We start from the raw sequence: 19290 nt of genomic DNA, 5'->3' as shown, positions 1-19290 counted from the left end.
GGACTTTAAGCACCCACTACTGATAATCTTGGACCAATTGTACTGAGGTTCAGTTTTAGAAAGCACCACTGAGAAACATGTACCTGATATTTTGCCTCTTTTTTGTCTGTATTATGTGTACAGCATGGGCCTCACTTTCATCTCCAAAATGTAACAACTTGGTCTCATTTTTAATTGCAGACTAGACCAATATGCTTTCTAAAAGTTGTATTTAACTAATCAAAAGTGAATAACTGAAATTTGTCATATCTGCTATAGTTGTTTCCTTGGACTGTCATTGTATCTGCTTGAATCAGTTCTACCCACACATATAGTAAAGTGGTTTAAAGTCTTTAGAGGGAATGCTTAGTGGAATTGCAAAGTGGTGTTATTATTATTATCTAATATGTAAGTCTGTCACCATATCTCAGTGGGTCACAGCTGAGAATGCCAGATTCAGGACAAACTCCTGAAAAATAGAGCAGACTCACCCCAAACTGGTGGTTATTCTATCATTAGATTATACCAAGCCAGTAACAAAAGTAAACTTCTGTTTTACCACACTGATTAACAAGAAGTCAAAAATGCAGTCTCCTTAGGCATTCCAGCCTTTGTCTCACCACCCAGACACTAGACTTTATGATGAGTGGTTACTGAAAACCAATTTAATCAAATATAGGGTCGTTCCAATGTCAAGAGATCAGCCACTTAGCCAGGTCAATATATAACTCAGATCTTACCCAATAATCACACTGCTGCCAATCTTTGAGTAACTAAAATCTAAACAATTATTAATAAAAGAAAAGATGAAGAGAGTTTAAAATATTTAATAGATCGTATACATACAATAATTGCAAACTCCTTATATCAGATTTGTAGCAGTGAAGTTATAGACTTCTGGCTTGTAAAGTCTCTGCTAACTCCCAAAAGATTGGAAGGTCCTCAGTCAATAATGCAATATGCTCCTTTTAGTTGTATATCCACAGTCCAGAGAATCTGGGCAGGAAAGAGGCAAAATGGAGGTATCTCAGAGGTCTTTTATACCCTTTGCCATATGTCTGTAAATAGAGAAACTCAAACACAGTTCACAGCCGCAGTTTGTGGAAAGTTACTGGCCTAAGATGGAGTCCAAGGTCACATGAGCATATCACATGTCCTTACATGCTTTGATGACTCTCAGAGTCAGCCATTGCCCATATCTGTGCTGAGGCGTCCACGAGAAGACTTACTGGATGGGATGAATTTATTGTATGGCCCATTGTTAGAGTGAAGTGTCCTTAATAGGCCATCAAGTGTGAATAGTCCATTCACAATGGGCTGGAGAGACTGGATGTAAACTACCCTATGGGTTTCAAAGCGGTAGCCGTGTTAGTCTGTATCAGCAAAAACAACAAGGAGTCCTTGTGGCACCTTAGAGACTAACAAATGTATAAGCTTTCGTGGGCTAAGGGGTTTAGCCCACGAAAGCTTATAAATTTGTTAGTTTCTAAGGTGCCACAAGACTCCTTGTTGTTTTTACCTTGTGGGTGTTACCCCAGGAACAAACACATTTGATTTATAGATACATAGCCAATATTCAGAGCTTCAGATACAGTGATGATACATGAATTTAAACAGGATAATCTTATTTAGCAAAAAATAACTTTTCCATTGACACCTTATATGACAGGCTTTGCACAAGACCTGTTGCAACTGTACAACGCAGGCAACATCAGTGACACAAATGGTCATATTTCAGTCATCACAAAGTCATATGAGTATCAGGATATTTGTCCTAAATATATTCTATCTGGAGATCTTTCAGCTCCATTAGAACCTTGAAGAAGAGCCCCACAATGGGTGAGAGAAGGGGAAATCAAGGCACTCATTTAAAATTCACTGTTCACATAGCATCCTCTTGATTTTGATAGTTTAAAAGTGGAGCTGGGCCTGAGCAGGTTCTCACATTTAAACATTCTTTTCTCTCATGTCCCCTGTATAAAATTTTCAAGGGGATTCAGATTTGAATTTTTTTATATGAACCCACCACTTAGGTGTTGGTTCTGGTTTGACTCTAAAACTGGAAGGGGTCTAATGTCTGAAATAATGAGGCTTGGATGTGTGCCTAGGTGACTGCAATCTCACTAGAACGCTCTTTCCTGTGAGTTTTCCATCATTTGAAGCCATTTTAGGTGCTTTTCTAGTCCTGGTTTGACCTCAAACCTAAACCCCCAAAGATAGCCTAAACAAATCTGTATCTGAACATCACCTCTCTGCCGGTCTCTAGTTAAAACAACCAGTACTGACTGTAACAAACACAAAAGCTGATTTATATAATAATCTTTTAATGTGGTTTAACTTTCCTGCCTATGTCTGTGGAAATGAAATGATAATGGCTACAGGCTTTACAAATGCTAAGCAGTAGCAGATGATTCTATGGTCTGCATGAAGACTATTTCAGATGAAGAGAACAGTATGACATCGAAGTGTCCTATCATCAAGAGAAAAGGACACACACTTCAGCTCTTTACAGACACTGTTATAGTTAGTATACTGTCACTGAGTATGCCACTTCAAAATACTGTCTCTGTTATTTCCTTACATCATTTTATTTTGTTCTTCTAGGTCACTGGGATGCATTTTGTATGAGATGTGCTGTCTGGATCATGCATTTACTGGACACAATTTTTTGTCTATTGTGCTAAAAATCGTGGAAGGCAACACACCTTCTCTTCCTGACAGATATCCAAGTAAACTGAACACAGTCCTCCACAGGTTTGTTGTTCTCTGGCTTATCATATATGTTCAATTATTTTCAAAATAATTGAGTTAGCTTTCTTCCATTAATATTTCAGCATGCTGAACAAGAATCCTTCTCTGAGGCCATCTGCAACAGAGATTCTAAAAATCCCCTACATTGATGAACAATTACAGGTATTTAAAATGAAAAAGCAATAGACATGCACTTAACATGCAAATATGTATGTTGCAAAAATGCACAAAGTAGAAGAACATTTGATGAGAAGAAATGAGTCCGAGAGGCGTCCATGCAAGTTTGAGATAGAAGTTTTCTTTACAAATGATGGTGGGAAAACACAGCTCTTGTCACCAAACCCTCTAGAAAGGGGATTGGGTGAGTGAGTCTGCTTAGCATGAAATTTTATAAGCAATAAAGAGAGCATTCATTTATATATTGCAAACTTCTGAGATCATTGGGGGTGAGGTATGAGGAATCTCAACTCTGTTCCACTTGGCCAATGGCCAAGAGGTATCCAACTGTTTAATGAAAAACAACACATTCAAGTAAACATCTTGCTTTTCTGTTTCATAGTCTTTCTAAAGTGTATATTATTTCTAGGCTTTATGGGAAGAGGGACAGAAATGTTGTTAAAACATTTTATATTGGGAGTGTACCAAATATTGGATCATAGATGAAAATGTTGGGTCACTGCGTTACTATAATTTGTTGATTTTGCTGCTGTTTTATTTTTTTAGCAGAATGTCAAATGCAAATTCATAAATATGGCTCTGAAAGACAAGACATTTAATTGTCAGAAAGAAGCTGCACGCATCGTTAATGCTGTGTAAGTACTGCAGTGTTTTTATTAGTAAAGACAGGTTTCAGAGTAACAGCCGTGTTAGTCTGTATTCGCAAAAAGAAAAGGAGTACTTGTGGCACCTTAGAGACTAACCAATTTATTTGAGCATGAGCTTTCGCGAGCTACAGCTCACTTCATCGGATGCATACCGTGGAAACTGCAGAAGACATTATATACACACAGAGACCATGAAACAATACCTCCTCCCACCCCACTGTCCTGCTGGTAATAGCTTATCTAAAGTGATCATCAAGTTGGGCCATTTCCAGCACAAATCCAGGTTTTCTCACCCTCCGCCCCCCCCCCCCACACACACAAACTCACTCTCCTGCTGGTAATAGACCATCCAAAGTGACCACTCTCTTCACAATGTGTATGATAATCAAGGTGGGCCATTTCCTGCACAAATCCAGGTTCTCTCACTCCCTCACCCCCCTCCAAAAACCACACACACAAACTCACTCTCCTGCTGGTAATAGCTTATCCAAAGTGACCACTCTCCCTACAATGTGCATGATAATCAAGGTGGGCCATTTCCAGCACAAATCCAGGTTTTCTCACCCCCCCACCGCCATACACACACAAACTCACTCTTCTGCTGGTAATAGCTCATCCAAAGTGACCTCTCTCCCTACAATGTGCATGGTAATCAAGGTGGGCCATTTCCAGCACAAATCCAGGCTTTCTCACCCTTCCCCCCCCCAGAAACACACACACAAACTCACTCTTCTGCTGGCAATAGCTCATCCAAACTGACCACTCTCCAAGTTTAAATCCAGGTTTAACCAAAACGTCTGGGTGGGGGGGGGAGGGTAGGAAAAAACAAGGGGAAATAGGCTACCTTGCATAATGACTTAGCCACTCCCAGTCTCTATTTAAGCCTAAATTAATAGTATCCAATTTGCAAATGAATTCCAATTCAGCAGTTTCTCGCTGGAGTCTGGATTTGAAGTTTTTTTGTTGTAAGATAGCGACCTTCATGTCTGTGATTGCGTGACCAGAGAGATTGAAGTGTTCTCCGACTGGTTTATGAATGTTATAATTCTTGACATCTGATTTGTGTCCATTTATTCTTTTACGTAGAGACTGTCCAGTTTGACCAATGTAAATGGCAGAGGGACATTGCTGGCACATGATGGCATATATCACATTGGTGGATGTGCAGGTGAACGAGCCTCTTATAGTGTGGCTGATGTTATTAGGCCCTGTGATGGTGTCCCCTGAACAGATATGTGGGCACAGTTGGCAACGGGCTTTGTTGCAAGGATAGGTTCCTGGGTTAGTGGTTCTGTCGTGTGGTATGTGGTTGTTGGTGAGTATTTGCTTCAGGTTGGGGGGGCTGTCTGTACGCAAGGACTGGCCTGTCTCCCAAGATTTGTGAGAGTGTTGGGTCATCCTTCAGGATAGGTTGTAGATCCTTAATAATGCGTTGGAGGGGTTTTAGTTGGGGGCTGAAGGTGACGGCTAGTGGCGTTCTGTTATTTTCTTTGTTAGGCCTGTCCTGTAGTAGGTGACTTCTGGGAACTCTTCTGGCTCTATCAATCTGTCTCTTCACTTCCGCAGGTGGGTATTGTAGTTGTAAGAAAGCTTGACAGAGATCTTGTAGGTGTTTGTCTCTGTCTGAGGGATTGGAGCAAATGCGGTTGTATCGCAGAGCTTGGCTGTAGACGATGGATCGTGTGGTGTGGTCAGGTTGAAAGCTGGAGGCATGTAGGTAGGAATAGCGGTCAGTAGGTTTCAGGTATAGGGTGGTGTTTATGTGACCATTGTTTATTAGCACTGTAGTGTCCAGGAAGTGGCTCTCTTGTGTGGACTGGACCAGGCTGAGGTTGATGGTGGGATGGAAATTGTTGAAATCATGGTGGAATTCCTCAAGGGCTTCTTTTCCATGGGTCCAGATGATGAAGATGTCATCAATGTAGCGCAAGCAGAGTACGGGCTTTAGGGGACGAGAGCTGAGGAAGCGTTGTTCTAAATCAGCCATAAAAATGTTGGCATACTGTGGAGCCATGCGGGTACCCATAGCAGTGCCGCTGATCTGAAGGTATACATTGTCCCCAAATGTAAAATAGTTATGGGTAAGGACAAAGTCACAAAGTTCAGCCACCAGGTTAGCCGTGACATTATCGGGGATAGTGTTCTTGACGGCTTGTAGTCCTGGATTTGTGCAGGAAATGGCCCACCTTGATTATCATACACAGTGTGAAGAGAGTGGTCACTTTGGATGGGCTATTACCAGCAGGAGAGTGAGTTTGTGTGTGTGTGGGGGGGAGGGGGGCGGAGGGTGAGAAAACCTGGATTTGTGCTGGAAATGGCCCAACTTGATGATCACTTTAGATAAGCTATTACCAGCAGGACAGTGGGGTGGGAGGAGGTATTGTTTCATGGTCTCTGTGTGTATATAATGTCTTCTGCAGTTTCCACGGTATGCATCCGATGAAGTGAGCTGTAGCTCACGAAAGCTCATGCTCAAATAAATTGGTTAGTCTCTAAGGTGCCACAAGTACTCCTTTTCTTTTTATTAGTAAAAAGTACTACACAGGAAAGAGTTGCTAAATGCATCCATGTTTTAACATGTATTTAAATTAAACTCATAAGACCAAATTTTTAAAAGGGATCTGTGCTAACAAATGCATATGCTGACGTACACCTACATTTTTAAAGCTCTTTGAGAACTATGGTAAACAGCGCTGTATGAGAGCGAAGCATTCTTTTTTCTATGTGCAAACCCATAACAGCATGTACACATTGGTTAATTGTGCATGCGCATAGGGTATTTTTACATGCAAATATAGTACCTGTTGTATGTGTAATTAAATTATTCCTGCTCACAAATTTAAAGTTAATGCACATTTTTTACATGTGGTCCTCAGATCTGTACCTTTTGAAAGATTAGGTCATGATTTGAAGTATGTTATGATTCAGTTATGCATGGTGTAGTTTGTGACTACAGTAATATCAAAGCTTTTTTTCTAAATGGTTTCAAACTGAAGATGTAAACATTTAAACTAATATTCAGGATGCAGGCCTGTAGGATATCATACAGTTGCCTTTTAACTATATTGAGAAATTAATATTAATCATATTTATTAGATCCTATACTAATATGCATTGGACGTAACCTGTCTGAGATAATTCTATGATATTAAAGATATTTAATTTAAACAGTATTAAAGCACAATACTGCAATGATTAGGACAAATTTCAATGCTGATCATTTCATTCTGCCTTCTTATATTACCCCTGTAGTTTCAGTTAGATCTGGCATTCCACTTCACTTCCTGTCCCTAGAGATTTTGTGTCATATTGCTTTGCACTATTAAACAGCTGCTGTTTTCCTGCACAAAGATGGCAGTAATTCACAGCTGGGAGAAGTGATGCACATTCCTTGTCTCGTACTTGCCTCCTGGTTTGTTGTGAGGATTAATTAATTGTTTGTAAATTTCTTTGAGATCCTTAGATAACAGGCAATACAGAAGTACAAGTTATTATTATCCCTTGTAATCATATAATACAAATCAATGGACATAAATATTCATAAAATATTACAGGACGCTTCCATGTGCTTCACATTTATTACTCAGATTTGTTATGGGACCCATGTAAGAGCGAATTCATAGCTCTTCAGAAGTAGTACGGTTGTTTGGTAGTGCAGAGTTGTGCTCCTAAATGTGATCGGCACAATATGCAGGCAAGGTGTTCAGTTTCCAAAAAGTGTTTGAAATGTGTTAGCTGAAATACATACTGAAGCATAAAATATTTGAAATATCAGGGATGCGATTTTCAGTCCTGGCCTTCATTTCGTGGACACAATTTTTCACCTCCATTGAACTGCACACACCATTTTAAACTTAAATCACACTTTTTCTTGGTTATTTATTTGGGGCCAAAAATTGTGGGTGCAGCTTATTATGGGAGCAGTATTACACCTGAAAAATGGAAAATCAACCTCCAAATTTCCCAGTGTTTCCAGGATGGACTGATCACACCTGGACCCTACCATTGAAGGAATACAGTAAGCTCCAAAGATGTTCTAATTGGATCCAGTTTGAATATATTGAAACAGATCACCTTTCTAATTGATATTATGTATGGCAGAATTGGCACATACAGAGAGAGAGTGTGTGTTATTCTGTGGTCAGTAACCTCTTGCATCCATTCAGCATTGATGGGTCTGTGATCTTCCTCAACACAAAGAACAGGTTCTAAGTGTTAACAAGTTCTTCGCATATATCTATAGAGAAATTCTTGATTTCTGTGACAAATAACAATTTACTTTTTGATAAACCTTCCTATAAACATCCATTCCTTTTCCATGTGTCCTTATGCAGTAGAGCTCTTAAAACACTCATTCCTAGGAAAAGGTGTATACAGTTTTGAAGCTTTTCACCTTGCATTTATGTTTGTTCCATATGAAAAGTCAATTTCTCTTGGCAGTGGTGATCTCTGTTTTCAGAGGCCCAGAGTTCCAATAAAATGCAGCACAGTGCAGATCATCTATTTTTGGCAGAGATTAAAAATTTACCCTTAAGCTTTTCAAATTAAAGGCAACTGTTTTTAAAAAACCCTTATCATTAAATATAAACCCTCCCAGAAATATGCTATATTCTGAGTCAGTTGGGTTAAGTATTCAGAATATGTATGAAAATAATATGTCTGAATCTAATTACAATAATATATAAAGGTTTTAAATAAAATTCGGATGAGATCATTAAAAATCTGTATTGTGATTGTTGTTAAGCAAAATGCCAAAGATACAGATTAAAAAAAAACTCTGGAAAGTGTTATCATTCAAAAAGTCAAAGGACAACAATTTAAACTTGAAAGCTATATAATCATAAATTGCTATAAACTTGAAGCTGTATTTCATTTTTGGAAGTCCCTACCAGGAGCAGCTCAATATACATCTTTCCCAACCACTTTGTCATTCTACATCTGTGGGTTTTTTTTACTTTCCATGAATTGCTTATATATCAAGTCCAGCCTAGCTTTAAGTTTTCTAATAAAAGTCCATAATAGTTTACTGCGGTTCTACCCAATTAATAAATTTTAAATATTTAAACAAGCATAAAGCTCTACAAATTCAAATTGAAAACTTGGAAGAAGAATGGCTTTGTTATCCCAGAAGTTTTTGTATTATAAATCCCAGCTCTGTTATAATGCATAAGAAATATGTCTAAATTATTCATTCTTAAAGGATTTGTTCCAAATTGCTTAATAACTGAAATCTTCTTGTCTTTGTCTTCAGTGTCATATGTTTCCCAATACCACTGAGATCCTTCTACTATTTTCCTCCATAGACAACATTTGAGAAATATGGTGAAAATATATCTCCCTGCATTGTAAACATTCTGATGTTTCCCAAGATAGTTCCCCATGGCCTATTATGTGATTTATTGGGGCATAAAATTAAGCTCTTAGATGATCACACATCAAAGTTGATGAAGACTTAGAAGCTAAATCTTGAGAATAAGAGTAACAATTTGAAATGAATACTGCTCACCATAAATTCCAATACTCTAAACTTTGGTTTACATGGGAAGTCATAATGTATGACTACAGTTGCATTTTTATAGTCACTGTAGGCTGTAAAATAGTCTGGAATCTGTACAGTTTTTTCAAGTATAGGACATGTATTGGTGGTCTCTTGTGTTTATGGATACAGCTGAGGTCTTGAATAGGTGAGTTAGTAATTCATGCTTAACTTTCAGGAGAGGTCTATGAAAACCATTTGAGTCATGAAAAAACCACTTCTATTCTGTGGGACCAGGAAATGAATAACAGCAGACAGCATTTACAAGGAAGTAAATGACTATTATAAAAGCTCATTAAAGGAGCCTTAACATTTTCTTCTTTTATACTTCTTCAAAATTGATCATTAAAAAATTCTGGTTGGTATTGTTGTTATCAGTTGATTTAATTTTAAACTAAAAGGCAGAATTTCTGCTTGTGATATTCTGAATGAGACAGGAGACTATAACTTTTGTAGGTGTGCTTCCATATTTATTATTTTAGTAATAAAGTACTGAGAATTTCACTTTGTCTGTCCTCTTATGAAATATTTAAAATGGTGTATGCAAAATGTTCTGGGTTTATAGGTCTACATTTTGCATACTTTCATAATGAAAATAAATCTGATATAACACTACTGTAAGTAAACAAACCTCTGTTTAGTCCATTACATTACCTATGCTTTCCTCATTAATATACTCAAAATGTCAACATCTCAGCATCACATGATGTAATTTTAAATATTGCTGTTTACATTTTTATATAAATAGAGACTTGCATGCTTTTATTTTTAGGCAGAAAAAAGTCCATTTGCAAACTCTGCGGGAACTGTCTGAGGTGCAGAAAATGACTCCACGAGAGCGAATGAGGTTGCGGAAGTTAAATGCTGCAGATGAAAAAGCAAAGAAGCTTAAGTAAGATGTATAACTAACACTGTGTTTTCACCATGCATTCCTTCACCTGTGCAATTTGCCAGGAAAGCAAGAATGAAAACAGTTGACTTACAGACACTCTGCAGGTTCTTCAGCTACTGATGGGTGAATGGTGATTTTACATTGGTTAGATAACAGTAATTGCTGAAGCGGGGGGGAAAGTCAGAGCATTAGCCCAAAACTGTACTTCAGATGCTGACTTTTTTACTAAATAAATGAGTAAGAAATCTTCAGATTCATTTATATAAAAGAAGTTTTTTTAAAATGACTTGTTGAGGCCCCTACTCTGACAAGGCAGCCACCTGGCTTTGACTGGCAGTCCAGTTTGGATGAAACTGTCAGTCATTTTGGCCTCGGGGATTTGCGTAGAGGCAGAAAATTAATAGTCCTCAAAGAAAAAATGTTAGGTAATGGCCTTATTAAGTGAGCAGATACAATGGTGATGGGCATGGTATAAAAACTCTACTTAGAGAGTTTTTCCTGAGATATGATGGGTCATAATAGAGAGTCTTTGAAATACAGTGCATACTCTTCATGAGAGGGACATGAGGAGGACCGTGAAGTGATGATTGAATGCCAAGGCTGGCTCCACCACAAAATAAGGAAGAATTTATTATGTTGCTGATCTGCTCGATTTTTTCCCCAGTAAAAAATTTGCAACTCTTTTTATTTGAAGTGGGGAAAAAAATCATAGCTGCACTGCTTGAATTCATGTTAATATCCTCTTCAAAACAGTCTCTCAAAGTTCAGATTAGATTAACTAATGTATATTTTGTTATTTATAAATGTACAATGGAGTGGTTAATTGTTTATGACCATTGGGATCAGCATCTTAGTCTTGTCGTGCCAAAGCAAGCATGCATCTTAATTTAGTAATGACACCCGATTACAACAAAGACTACAAACAAGAAAATAGCTGCGGTTTTAAATCCCAATTTGAAAAAAATTCTGAATCTCCATTTGTTGTGTCTATTTGACATATATAAAAATTAGTGTAAGGGAGGGGTTAAAATTACAACTGGATTGAAGATGATGATGATGTTATATGGACATGACTTTTCATACCAATAGAAATTGTTCTCCCTGGAAACATAGTCACTGTCAAACAGCTATTGGAATTTCACCATCTCTGCTCCGACTTGTGGCTGTTGCTTAAAATCTTTGATAATATTCTTAACTATGAGAAGCCAATTTGCAAATGTATGGGAAAAATCATTAATAGTAGATTACAGAAGCAACTGAGTATGTTGTAGATTGGGATTAGGAAACAGTATAGAATGGCAGTTTTTTAATTCATGTTTCAGCAGATAAAATAAATCTGTCTCTTCAGTAGCATAAAAAGGATAGTCATCTTCAAAACCCATTCGTAATTATGAAATTAAAACACTTTGGCCTAGATTCCACTGTGGGATATCCGAGCATAGTGTAGAACAAGTGCACCAGGGATAGAAAGTATAGGTATTATAAAAGATACAATTCCATTTCAAGTGGGCTACCTGCAGTCAGCTAATGCAGTTCCAAAAGTGAGTGAGAAGAGAGCATAGCCATGGAGCCCAGAGGATTTGCCGAGTTAGCAGATGACTAATACAGTCTCCTATGAGGAACATCTGGCACAATGGGCAGAATATGAAAACACTGCCTCTCTTTCCTTGGGGTGAAAACTTCCCTAGAGCATTTGGTGGAACCAAGGCAACAGTATTTAAGTTCTACTGAGTTGACCAGGTTCTTGTATGGAACCAACAATTTGGAACCTCATGGCTCTTTTATACAAAGCAGGCAAGATACATTTTATAAATTCTGTAACTAAGGACTAAACTCTCTACCTAGATGCATCCACACAAGACCCGCTGGATAAATAGAGGCCCTTTGTGCACACCTGAGCATGTAGCCCTATGATAGAATGTACTTTTCCATTTATTTATATATGTGTAATAAGCAGTAGTACCTTATTTTAGAAGCTCCTGCATGGTATTTGTGATACATAAAATTGAATAAATATACTCTTTATTTATAGACAACTGGCAGAAGAAAAATATCAAGAAAACCTCAAAAGAATGCAAGAACTGAGGTCCCGTAACTTTCAGCAATTGAGTATAGATGTGCTTCATGTAAGTATGAACTCACCCTTAGGGTGTTTCAGACATACACTCAAACTACAGTACTTTTCAGTTTCTCACACTTCTACAGTATTGTGGGCCAAATCTTGGCCCCAGATATGTAGTTTGGATTGTGCATAGAAATCTAGAAAACTCAGTCGAACTTGGTTCTGTATTGAGAAAAAGTTCCTTCAGTAACTCAGGTACACTTCAACAGATGTCTTTATCAGTCCCATGGTATTATTTCCTTTTCTTAAACTAATTCTTAAAACCAAACATATGCACTGAAATTTTGGACTCTACTGCCTGCTTCTGCTTCCCCCCCACATGAAGTCATAGTTCAAAATAAATTCATTTTCAAGATAGTGTTAAGACTGTAATCTCTAAAATACCATACTTTGGCAGGGCTGCTGCTTCCTTTTATTTATTTAGTTAAGAAGATTACTTTGAATTTTCCACCCAGACTTTAGTAAGAAGGAAGTCTCAGAGTGTCTCCCCAGGCAAGCTTTTATTTGGTCTGAAGCTATCTGTAAGAGAAAATAAGTCAGTTTGGCACCAGCTCTGCAGCTCATCACAGATGCAGCAAAGATAGTTTGAAAAAGTCAATCCACGCATCCTAGAAATTATGCCTTTTTGTTTAGCGTTTAATAGCTTCTCTCTGGCATGCAAATATGTTTCTGTTTCCTACTGTCTCTAGTGAAATAGTGATGTTTAATCTGTCTTTAAGAAATAACAATTGCTGGTGCTCAGTTTTTAAAAAATGATTAAAAAGTCCTTTTTAAAAAAGTGACTGCTCATTACAAGTACCCAGCAGTTGTATAGATCAGAGTATCTGTTACACTGTGGTCATGCTGAGGTTTCTAACTGATTATATTTACTAATGTTGCTTCAAATAAGGAATCTGATGAGCAGACTTCAAAGCATCTGATTCAGTCTCAGCCAGTTACTGCACTGGACTACATATCCATAGGACATAAAGAACCAAGTGAAAATGAGACACCGGGCAGGCTCTGTATGTCTGAACCTGTGGAGCACGGTAAGGGTTTGAAACTGTATGGCAAGTTAATCCACTTTCTATTTGAAACCTCATATAAATAGGGCAAGGTTTAATTTTTTTCTCCTTTGGTTAACCTATAGCAGAGAAATTTCAGTAAAAATCAATCAGGGTTGCTAAGGAGTTAAAAATCTACAAGAGAAGGAAGGATGGATGCTGAATATGGGACTGCAGTGTAGAAACATGAGGGTTTTATGGTTTTTGAGCCTATGGGAACTGGGAGTATCAAAAGGTGGTGAACTCCACCTCCAAGTGAGAGGCTGGGTTAAGAAACGGACAGCTTTTATCTTCACACCTTCAGGTGATTGGTATTGGAACAGCATTATGCTCGGCAGTTATCCTCCCAGCTGCAAATCGACTGTAGGATTATCCTAGGATATGTGCATTTGCTATGTGTGCTGGGATTGTGCCCCAAAATTGTATCACAGTGAGAAAAGCAGATGAAAAACCTTTGAGCCTTGCTTGTCTGTACTGGCCTAAAATGCTTAGTCACTGTCCTGGGGTCATGAAAATCTATATAACATGTGCTTTGCTTGTGAATGAATGAGCAAAGGGAAAGCTCAGGCTTCCGTACCTGGCACACTGAAAATAAAGTTTTACATAGAGTAATGTACTCTCTTTTAGTATAATATTTCTGATAGCACACGCATGTGTTCTGTTTCTTTCTAGAATGGTAACTCACTTTGCTTCTTAATGCTTAGAAAGCAGATCCTGTCTTTTTTTGTGTGCCTATTGTACTGGTGAAAGGTCAAAAATCCTGGGGACCGAAGGCTTCCATTTTTTCACAGGATAGGCATATTATAGCCAGGACAGTGACAGTGCAAGTGTCCAATCCATATGCTTCAACCGTGACCTGTAAGGAATTGCTTCGAGGACCAAAGTAGTTCCGTCTTCATGCTTGTTCAGTCATTGGCCTCTCTGCTGAGACTTCCAACTAGGGGCAATTTGTAGTGGCAGATTTTGTGATTTGGGTGCCTCTCCACTGGGAACAGGACTGAAACAACCAAACTCCAAGTCAAACTGAAGAGATGTGATTTTTGAGGTCAGTGGGCTTTGGATCAGGCCCATAAAGTGTAAAAATAAAAAAGGGAGCATGTATATGAAGTGTTCATGTATTATTTAGGTCTATATCTGAAAAGTTCAAAGGTTTTAATTAAATTATATATCACTTCTGTGATATACTAACTTCACAAAATCTGACCCATGTGGTTAATGAGAGTGACATATTCACTATGACTTACAGCCTCTTAAAACAGTGTGTTTGTTAGATATCTCTATATTTATGTAATATTTATACGTAAATGTCTGCATTAAATGTATTAATATTGAAAACTATTGAAACTATTTTCCATTGGTTGCTCTGGGTTTAAATGTTAACTTTTTATTTCGATATATCTAGAAACCTAATTGGGAACATCAAAATTGCTTTTTTAAAAAAATAGAAAATAGCTTTTAATTTTCAATGTAGCGGCATTTATGCCTAACATGGTTGGCTTGCTCTTTCATAGTAACAAGAGAGACACTCTGTGTGAGAGAGAATACAGCTGCTAGAAAGTACGTCCAGGGGAGAGAGTCAGTTGCACATAGGAGACCAAAAAGGAGCAATAGAAATGAGGCTGTGAGTGGGAGCGTACCAGGGAAGAAGCAGATGCGGAACAGCATGTGAGCGGGGAGGAAATCTATGTCTATCTTTAGAGTTAATCCGTTAATAAATCTGATGGGTACTTATGATAAGGATTCATTGAGAGCATAGGAACACTACCTAATTTTACACCCCCATCATTCAAAAGTTTGGCCAGCTGCTGTTAATTTTCAAGTTGCAATTTTCTGCTGAAACTATATTTCCACAATAAAATTTATGTTTGTATCAATATACTATAGAGCACAAAAATAAAAAAAAACTTGGAACAAGTTTATACAATGACTTTTTGAGATTCTTACGCTTTAATTGAAAGTTAATCCAGATGACTGTAGGAAATACTTGTACTCCACTAGGAGAGATCATCCAATGAGAGTTGGAAGATTTAGTTTAATTAGTACCTCAGCTCTAAGTGGCATGGAGACTCAATCAAATTTTTGAAGTATTAGGTACATCTATTAAAAGCTGCGGGGGGGGGGGGGAACCCAAAGCGTTGAAGTTAATTAAAATTATGAACAAACACAGGATCATTGGTGATCACGAGCTCAAGCATGAAATGAGGCTTCAGCTTGCTAGAGAAATCCACACCAGTTAATTGCTTTCACCGTGAATATAACTTTCATGAAGCGAGCTAGTCTACCTGTGAGTATGCCTGTCAGAATGATTTTCATTTCACTTGAGGCACAGGAATTACCTGCAATTACAAATAACTGACCAATTTCGTCTTCAAGCAATTCTCTTTTTCAGAGGATGAATGGGGTCTGACTAAATGCTCACTGCAGTCTGCAAACTGGTAGCAGGTAGAGCTAGATGCAGAGAAAGCCACACTTCTTAAAATGTCTAACACATTAGTTATCAAGTCGACTCTACATCATGCTACTGTTCAAAATCAGGTTACACACAGATAGTGAATCGTTGTAAAATGACATAATTCTCCAGAACTGTGAAGAAATAATCAGTTTCTTACACTGTCTGTAGAAGCAGAGGTGATGTTTGCCTTTTGGGGGCCCTGAGCAGGAATATTTTGGGGTCCCCCTTATCTTTCATCCACCCCCTAAAAATATGTTATCGCCACAGACCAAAAAATTCTCAAAGTAATCTGCTTTTTAAAAAGTCCATGTTAAATAAGATGAACAGTATTTGGGGGTAATGCTAAATCAGGGCCCCCTTTAGCTTCTTGGGGCCCTAAGCAATTGCTTAGTCTGCTTATGCCTAGTGCCACCGCTATATAGAAGGATGCTGATGGCAATTTGAATATTATTTTTAAACAAGAGAAGGTTTAAATTAGTTCTCCAACATTTCACTCCTTACTACGCCATCCAGATGAATTATGGAAATTTATTCCTTTCACTTAGGGACCAGGACTGCTGCAGAACCATCTGAGGCTCGCGGGACTGCAGCTGATTCAGAGCATGACTCCTGAACCCAAGTGTTCAGATGTCTACTGTTAAGCTAGAGCGGTTTGTGGCTGCCAGTATGCCTTGACATTCTGTCATTTTCCCCTATCTACTTCAGTGGCTTTGTGCACATATTCTGTACCACCCTCTTTTACTCAGCAGAGAATGCAGAATGCAACTAAAGAGAAAAAAATATGGGCTCTAGCTTACAGAAAGCACTTTGAAAATCTTATACAAATATATTGGTTAAACTTGAGTAGACGGGAATTCAGTCTTAGGCTGATAGGCAGTAAAAGTGACAAATGAGGTGAATCACAAATTATACTGATTTTCTTTTAATGAGCCAAGTTCTTTGCTCCTGTGCAAAGGAGATAAAGGGACGAAGTTGTGTCTGTAACAAGCATATCTCCAGAACTCTGATATTTACTCCTCTTTGTGCACTGGGAGGCAAAATTTGGCATTGCCGACATATGCAAGTTTCTACAAATGGGAATACAGGCTAGAAAAGAGTCTGGCTTCTGGGAAGCAATATTAGGCATACCAACCCCAGAATGAGAGAATCTTCACTGTATATACTATGCAGAATTTATTTCAAATACCTGCTGGAATCTGCATCTGTGTCCCGCTCCCTTTGCAGTCAGTTTGCTGGCAGAGATGGGAAGCATTTGAAACCTGCCTGCGATGGTGTTGTCAAGGTTCACTGGAAAGCCAATATGGAGTGGACTGGTCTCTCTTTCCCTGAATCATTAACCTGCAGGCTTAGGAGACCTCATTCTGATGTAGTAGCTCTCAGCATTAGTAAGTTGGGTGGTTTATGGACAAATGTGTTTGCATTCCATTGAATCTGCAGGTTGTAGGATTCTGCCAGTACAGCCCCAATATGTAGGTGCATTTTTGTGCCCATGCTGTAGTAGAAGATTTAGCCATTTTGACCAATTTTATTTAAAGGTTTGCAGTGTGTAAAATATAGTGCTTACCATGGTAGGTGTTCAGTGAGAGTGCCCTGCAGCCAGTGGAAGTTAACAAAACTATCAGAAGACATTTTTTTTTAATTTTTAAATTTTTTACATTTTTTTTTAAATTTTTTTAAAAATTTTAAATTTTTTAATAAGTGTTTTTCGTCACTAAAATTCATGCATCTTCACTCACCAGTCTGGGTTAACAGGTTGTTTCCTCTTTCTACCAGGAGGCAGCAGAGTCACACAAGAGAGCAAAATAATTTGCTTTGGGGTATTTTACTGAAAGAAACATTGTTATTAATCATTGATAGTTACACCAATTCAGCCAGCTGTAGCCAGGCCAGTGTAGATCAGCTGCATCCTTGCCCACTCAAAAGTGTAGAATTTGCTGAATAAGTGCAAAGGATTTATGATTTATAAAACAATAATTAATGAGTTATAAAACAACTTTTTTATTCTTGAAATTGTTTCCATGTAACATAGTTTTCTTCTGAGCTGATACTTTTAGTATTGATAATGTCTTCCAAGTTCAGTGCCCAGTTAACTTGGATAATTGGAGATTATTGGAAAGAAGTATAATATAGTTGAATTTAGTATTCAGTGAGAAATGTTGATGTTCCGATCATATTTTTCTGAGAAGTGAGGAGTCATTCATCATCTGAATACTTTAAAACAGGCTAGGCAAAGCAGCTGAGAATATTTTGCATTGTCAGATAATCTCCTAGGATTTTTCCATCTCTAATTTCTTTGCTTAAAAGAAAGAGGCATGAAAACTTTAGACAAAATCTTACATTGGGATTGTGTGCATATGCTTTGCTCTTTATTTAATCATTGTTAGTATTAAAAGTAAAGTAACTGAATATTTATTATTTGCTCCTGTTTAAGTTATATATAATGTTGCTGATGAACAAAGTTGCATTTACTTATTCCAGCTCTATTCTGACCTATTAGAAAAAAGAAAACAAAGGAACTCCACTGAACCATTGCACAACTTGCCATTTAAATAAAATGAAAACAGAAATCTTACTAGTTTTTCTATAGATTTCATGTCCTGGCCAAATTTCAACTCAGATAATTGCATTGTAGCTGCCTAAATTCCCCTTGCATGTGTTTATTTTTCCACTTCCCATCCAGAAATACTAGTTTTCCAGCCCATATCCATTAATTATTTTTTTATATTCCCTGTATATTAAGTAACTCATTTTGTAGATTATGGGGACAAATGTGTATTGGGGTAATCCTGTATGCATATTTTCCTTTGTTACAAGTACATAACTGGGAGATATACGTTTCAAAGACCCCCCATCCCCATCTTCTCATGATCATAAGGAAGAACAACCACCTGGGGATGATTTGGCTGATATGGACTTGCTTTTTGTTTTTGAAAGCCCATATCTTCTGAAGTTTTGATTAGTTTTTACTATTCTCTTTTTTATTCTCTCTTTGATTTGTTTCATTTAACAAAGCATCCCAATTTGTATCATGTGAATTATGGCAGTGTAATGTTTTCTGGGTATGGCTAGATGTCTTTTGATTGTATATACAGTACTTTTCCTCTAAACTGCAATATATCAGAATAAAAACAAAACTGGCTGTATAATACAGCTGGTAAGTAGAGGCCACTTTATGTGTGGGGGAGGGCAAAACATGGCACAAAACAAGAGTGAAACTCCCCTTATCTATCCAGCTGTTCCCAACAATGAAATACGTCTGCATCTGGAGTGAATTGAAACACGTACAGCTGCATCTGGAGTAGAGTGGGAATTTATCTATAAAGGAGGGCAAAAGCTGTTATAAAATAAGAGTAAAAGTCTCCTTGAAGCACAGTCAGCCTCCTGGTACGGGGAGTATAACTGGTGCCTTTTTCTGCCACCAGTGTGAATTTGGCCCATATAGCTAGGTAGGTAGATCAGATATATAATGCAGCTTCTGCTCTCGTTCTTCTGTTTGAAAGCTACTGAAATATAATGTAAGGTAATATTATTTTATTTCTTACTCATCTAGAATAGTATAAAGATAATTTCTTTAGAATAGCAGGTGCCCATTGTCCTGCCTAATTAGATTCTGAGTAAGGGCTTGGATGCTAAAGGCCACATTCTGCATTCAATTTACATCTGTGTAATATGATGTAAGTCAGTGTAGCTC

General features: G+C 37.8%; 1 protein-coding gene across 1 annotated transcript in view; it reads left to right on the top strand.

Moving 5' to 3' along the window:
* NEK11 (NIMA related kinase 11) overlaps positions 1-15028 on the top strand; it is a 90471-nt gene extending 75443 nt beyond the window's left edge. The window contains exons 7-13 of the mRNA XM_077809294.1: positions 2584-2733; positions 2814-2892; positions 3454-3542; positions 9863-9982; positions 12015-12108; positions 12994-13132; positions 13820-15028. Of these exons, the coding sequence (XP_077665420.1) occupies positions 2584-2733; positions 2814-2892; positions 3454-3542; positions 9863-9982; positions 12015-12108; positions 12994-13132; positions 13820-13827 (679 nt within the window). The 3' untranslated portion in view covers positions 13828-15028. The remainder of the gene's footprint in view (positions 1-2583; positions 2734-2813; positions 2893-3453; positions 3543-9862; positions 9983-12014; positions 12109-12993; positions 13133-13819) is intronic.
* The last annotated feature ends 4262 nt before the right edge of the window (positions 15029-19290 follow it).

This window comes from Eretmochelys imbricata, chromosome 2, assembly GCF_965152235.1.
Source record: "Eretmochelys imbricata isolate rEreImb1 chromosome 2, rEreImb1.hap1, whole genome shotgun sequence".
In the NCBI taxonomy this organism is placed as follows: Eukaryota; Metazoa; Chordata; order Testudines; family Cheloniidae; genus Eretmochelys; species Eretmochelys imbricata.
The sequence above is the reverse complement of the archived record's forward strand: the minus strand, read 5'-3'. Positions and strand labels throughout refer to the sequence as shown.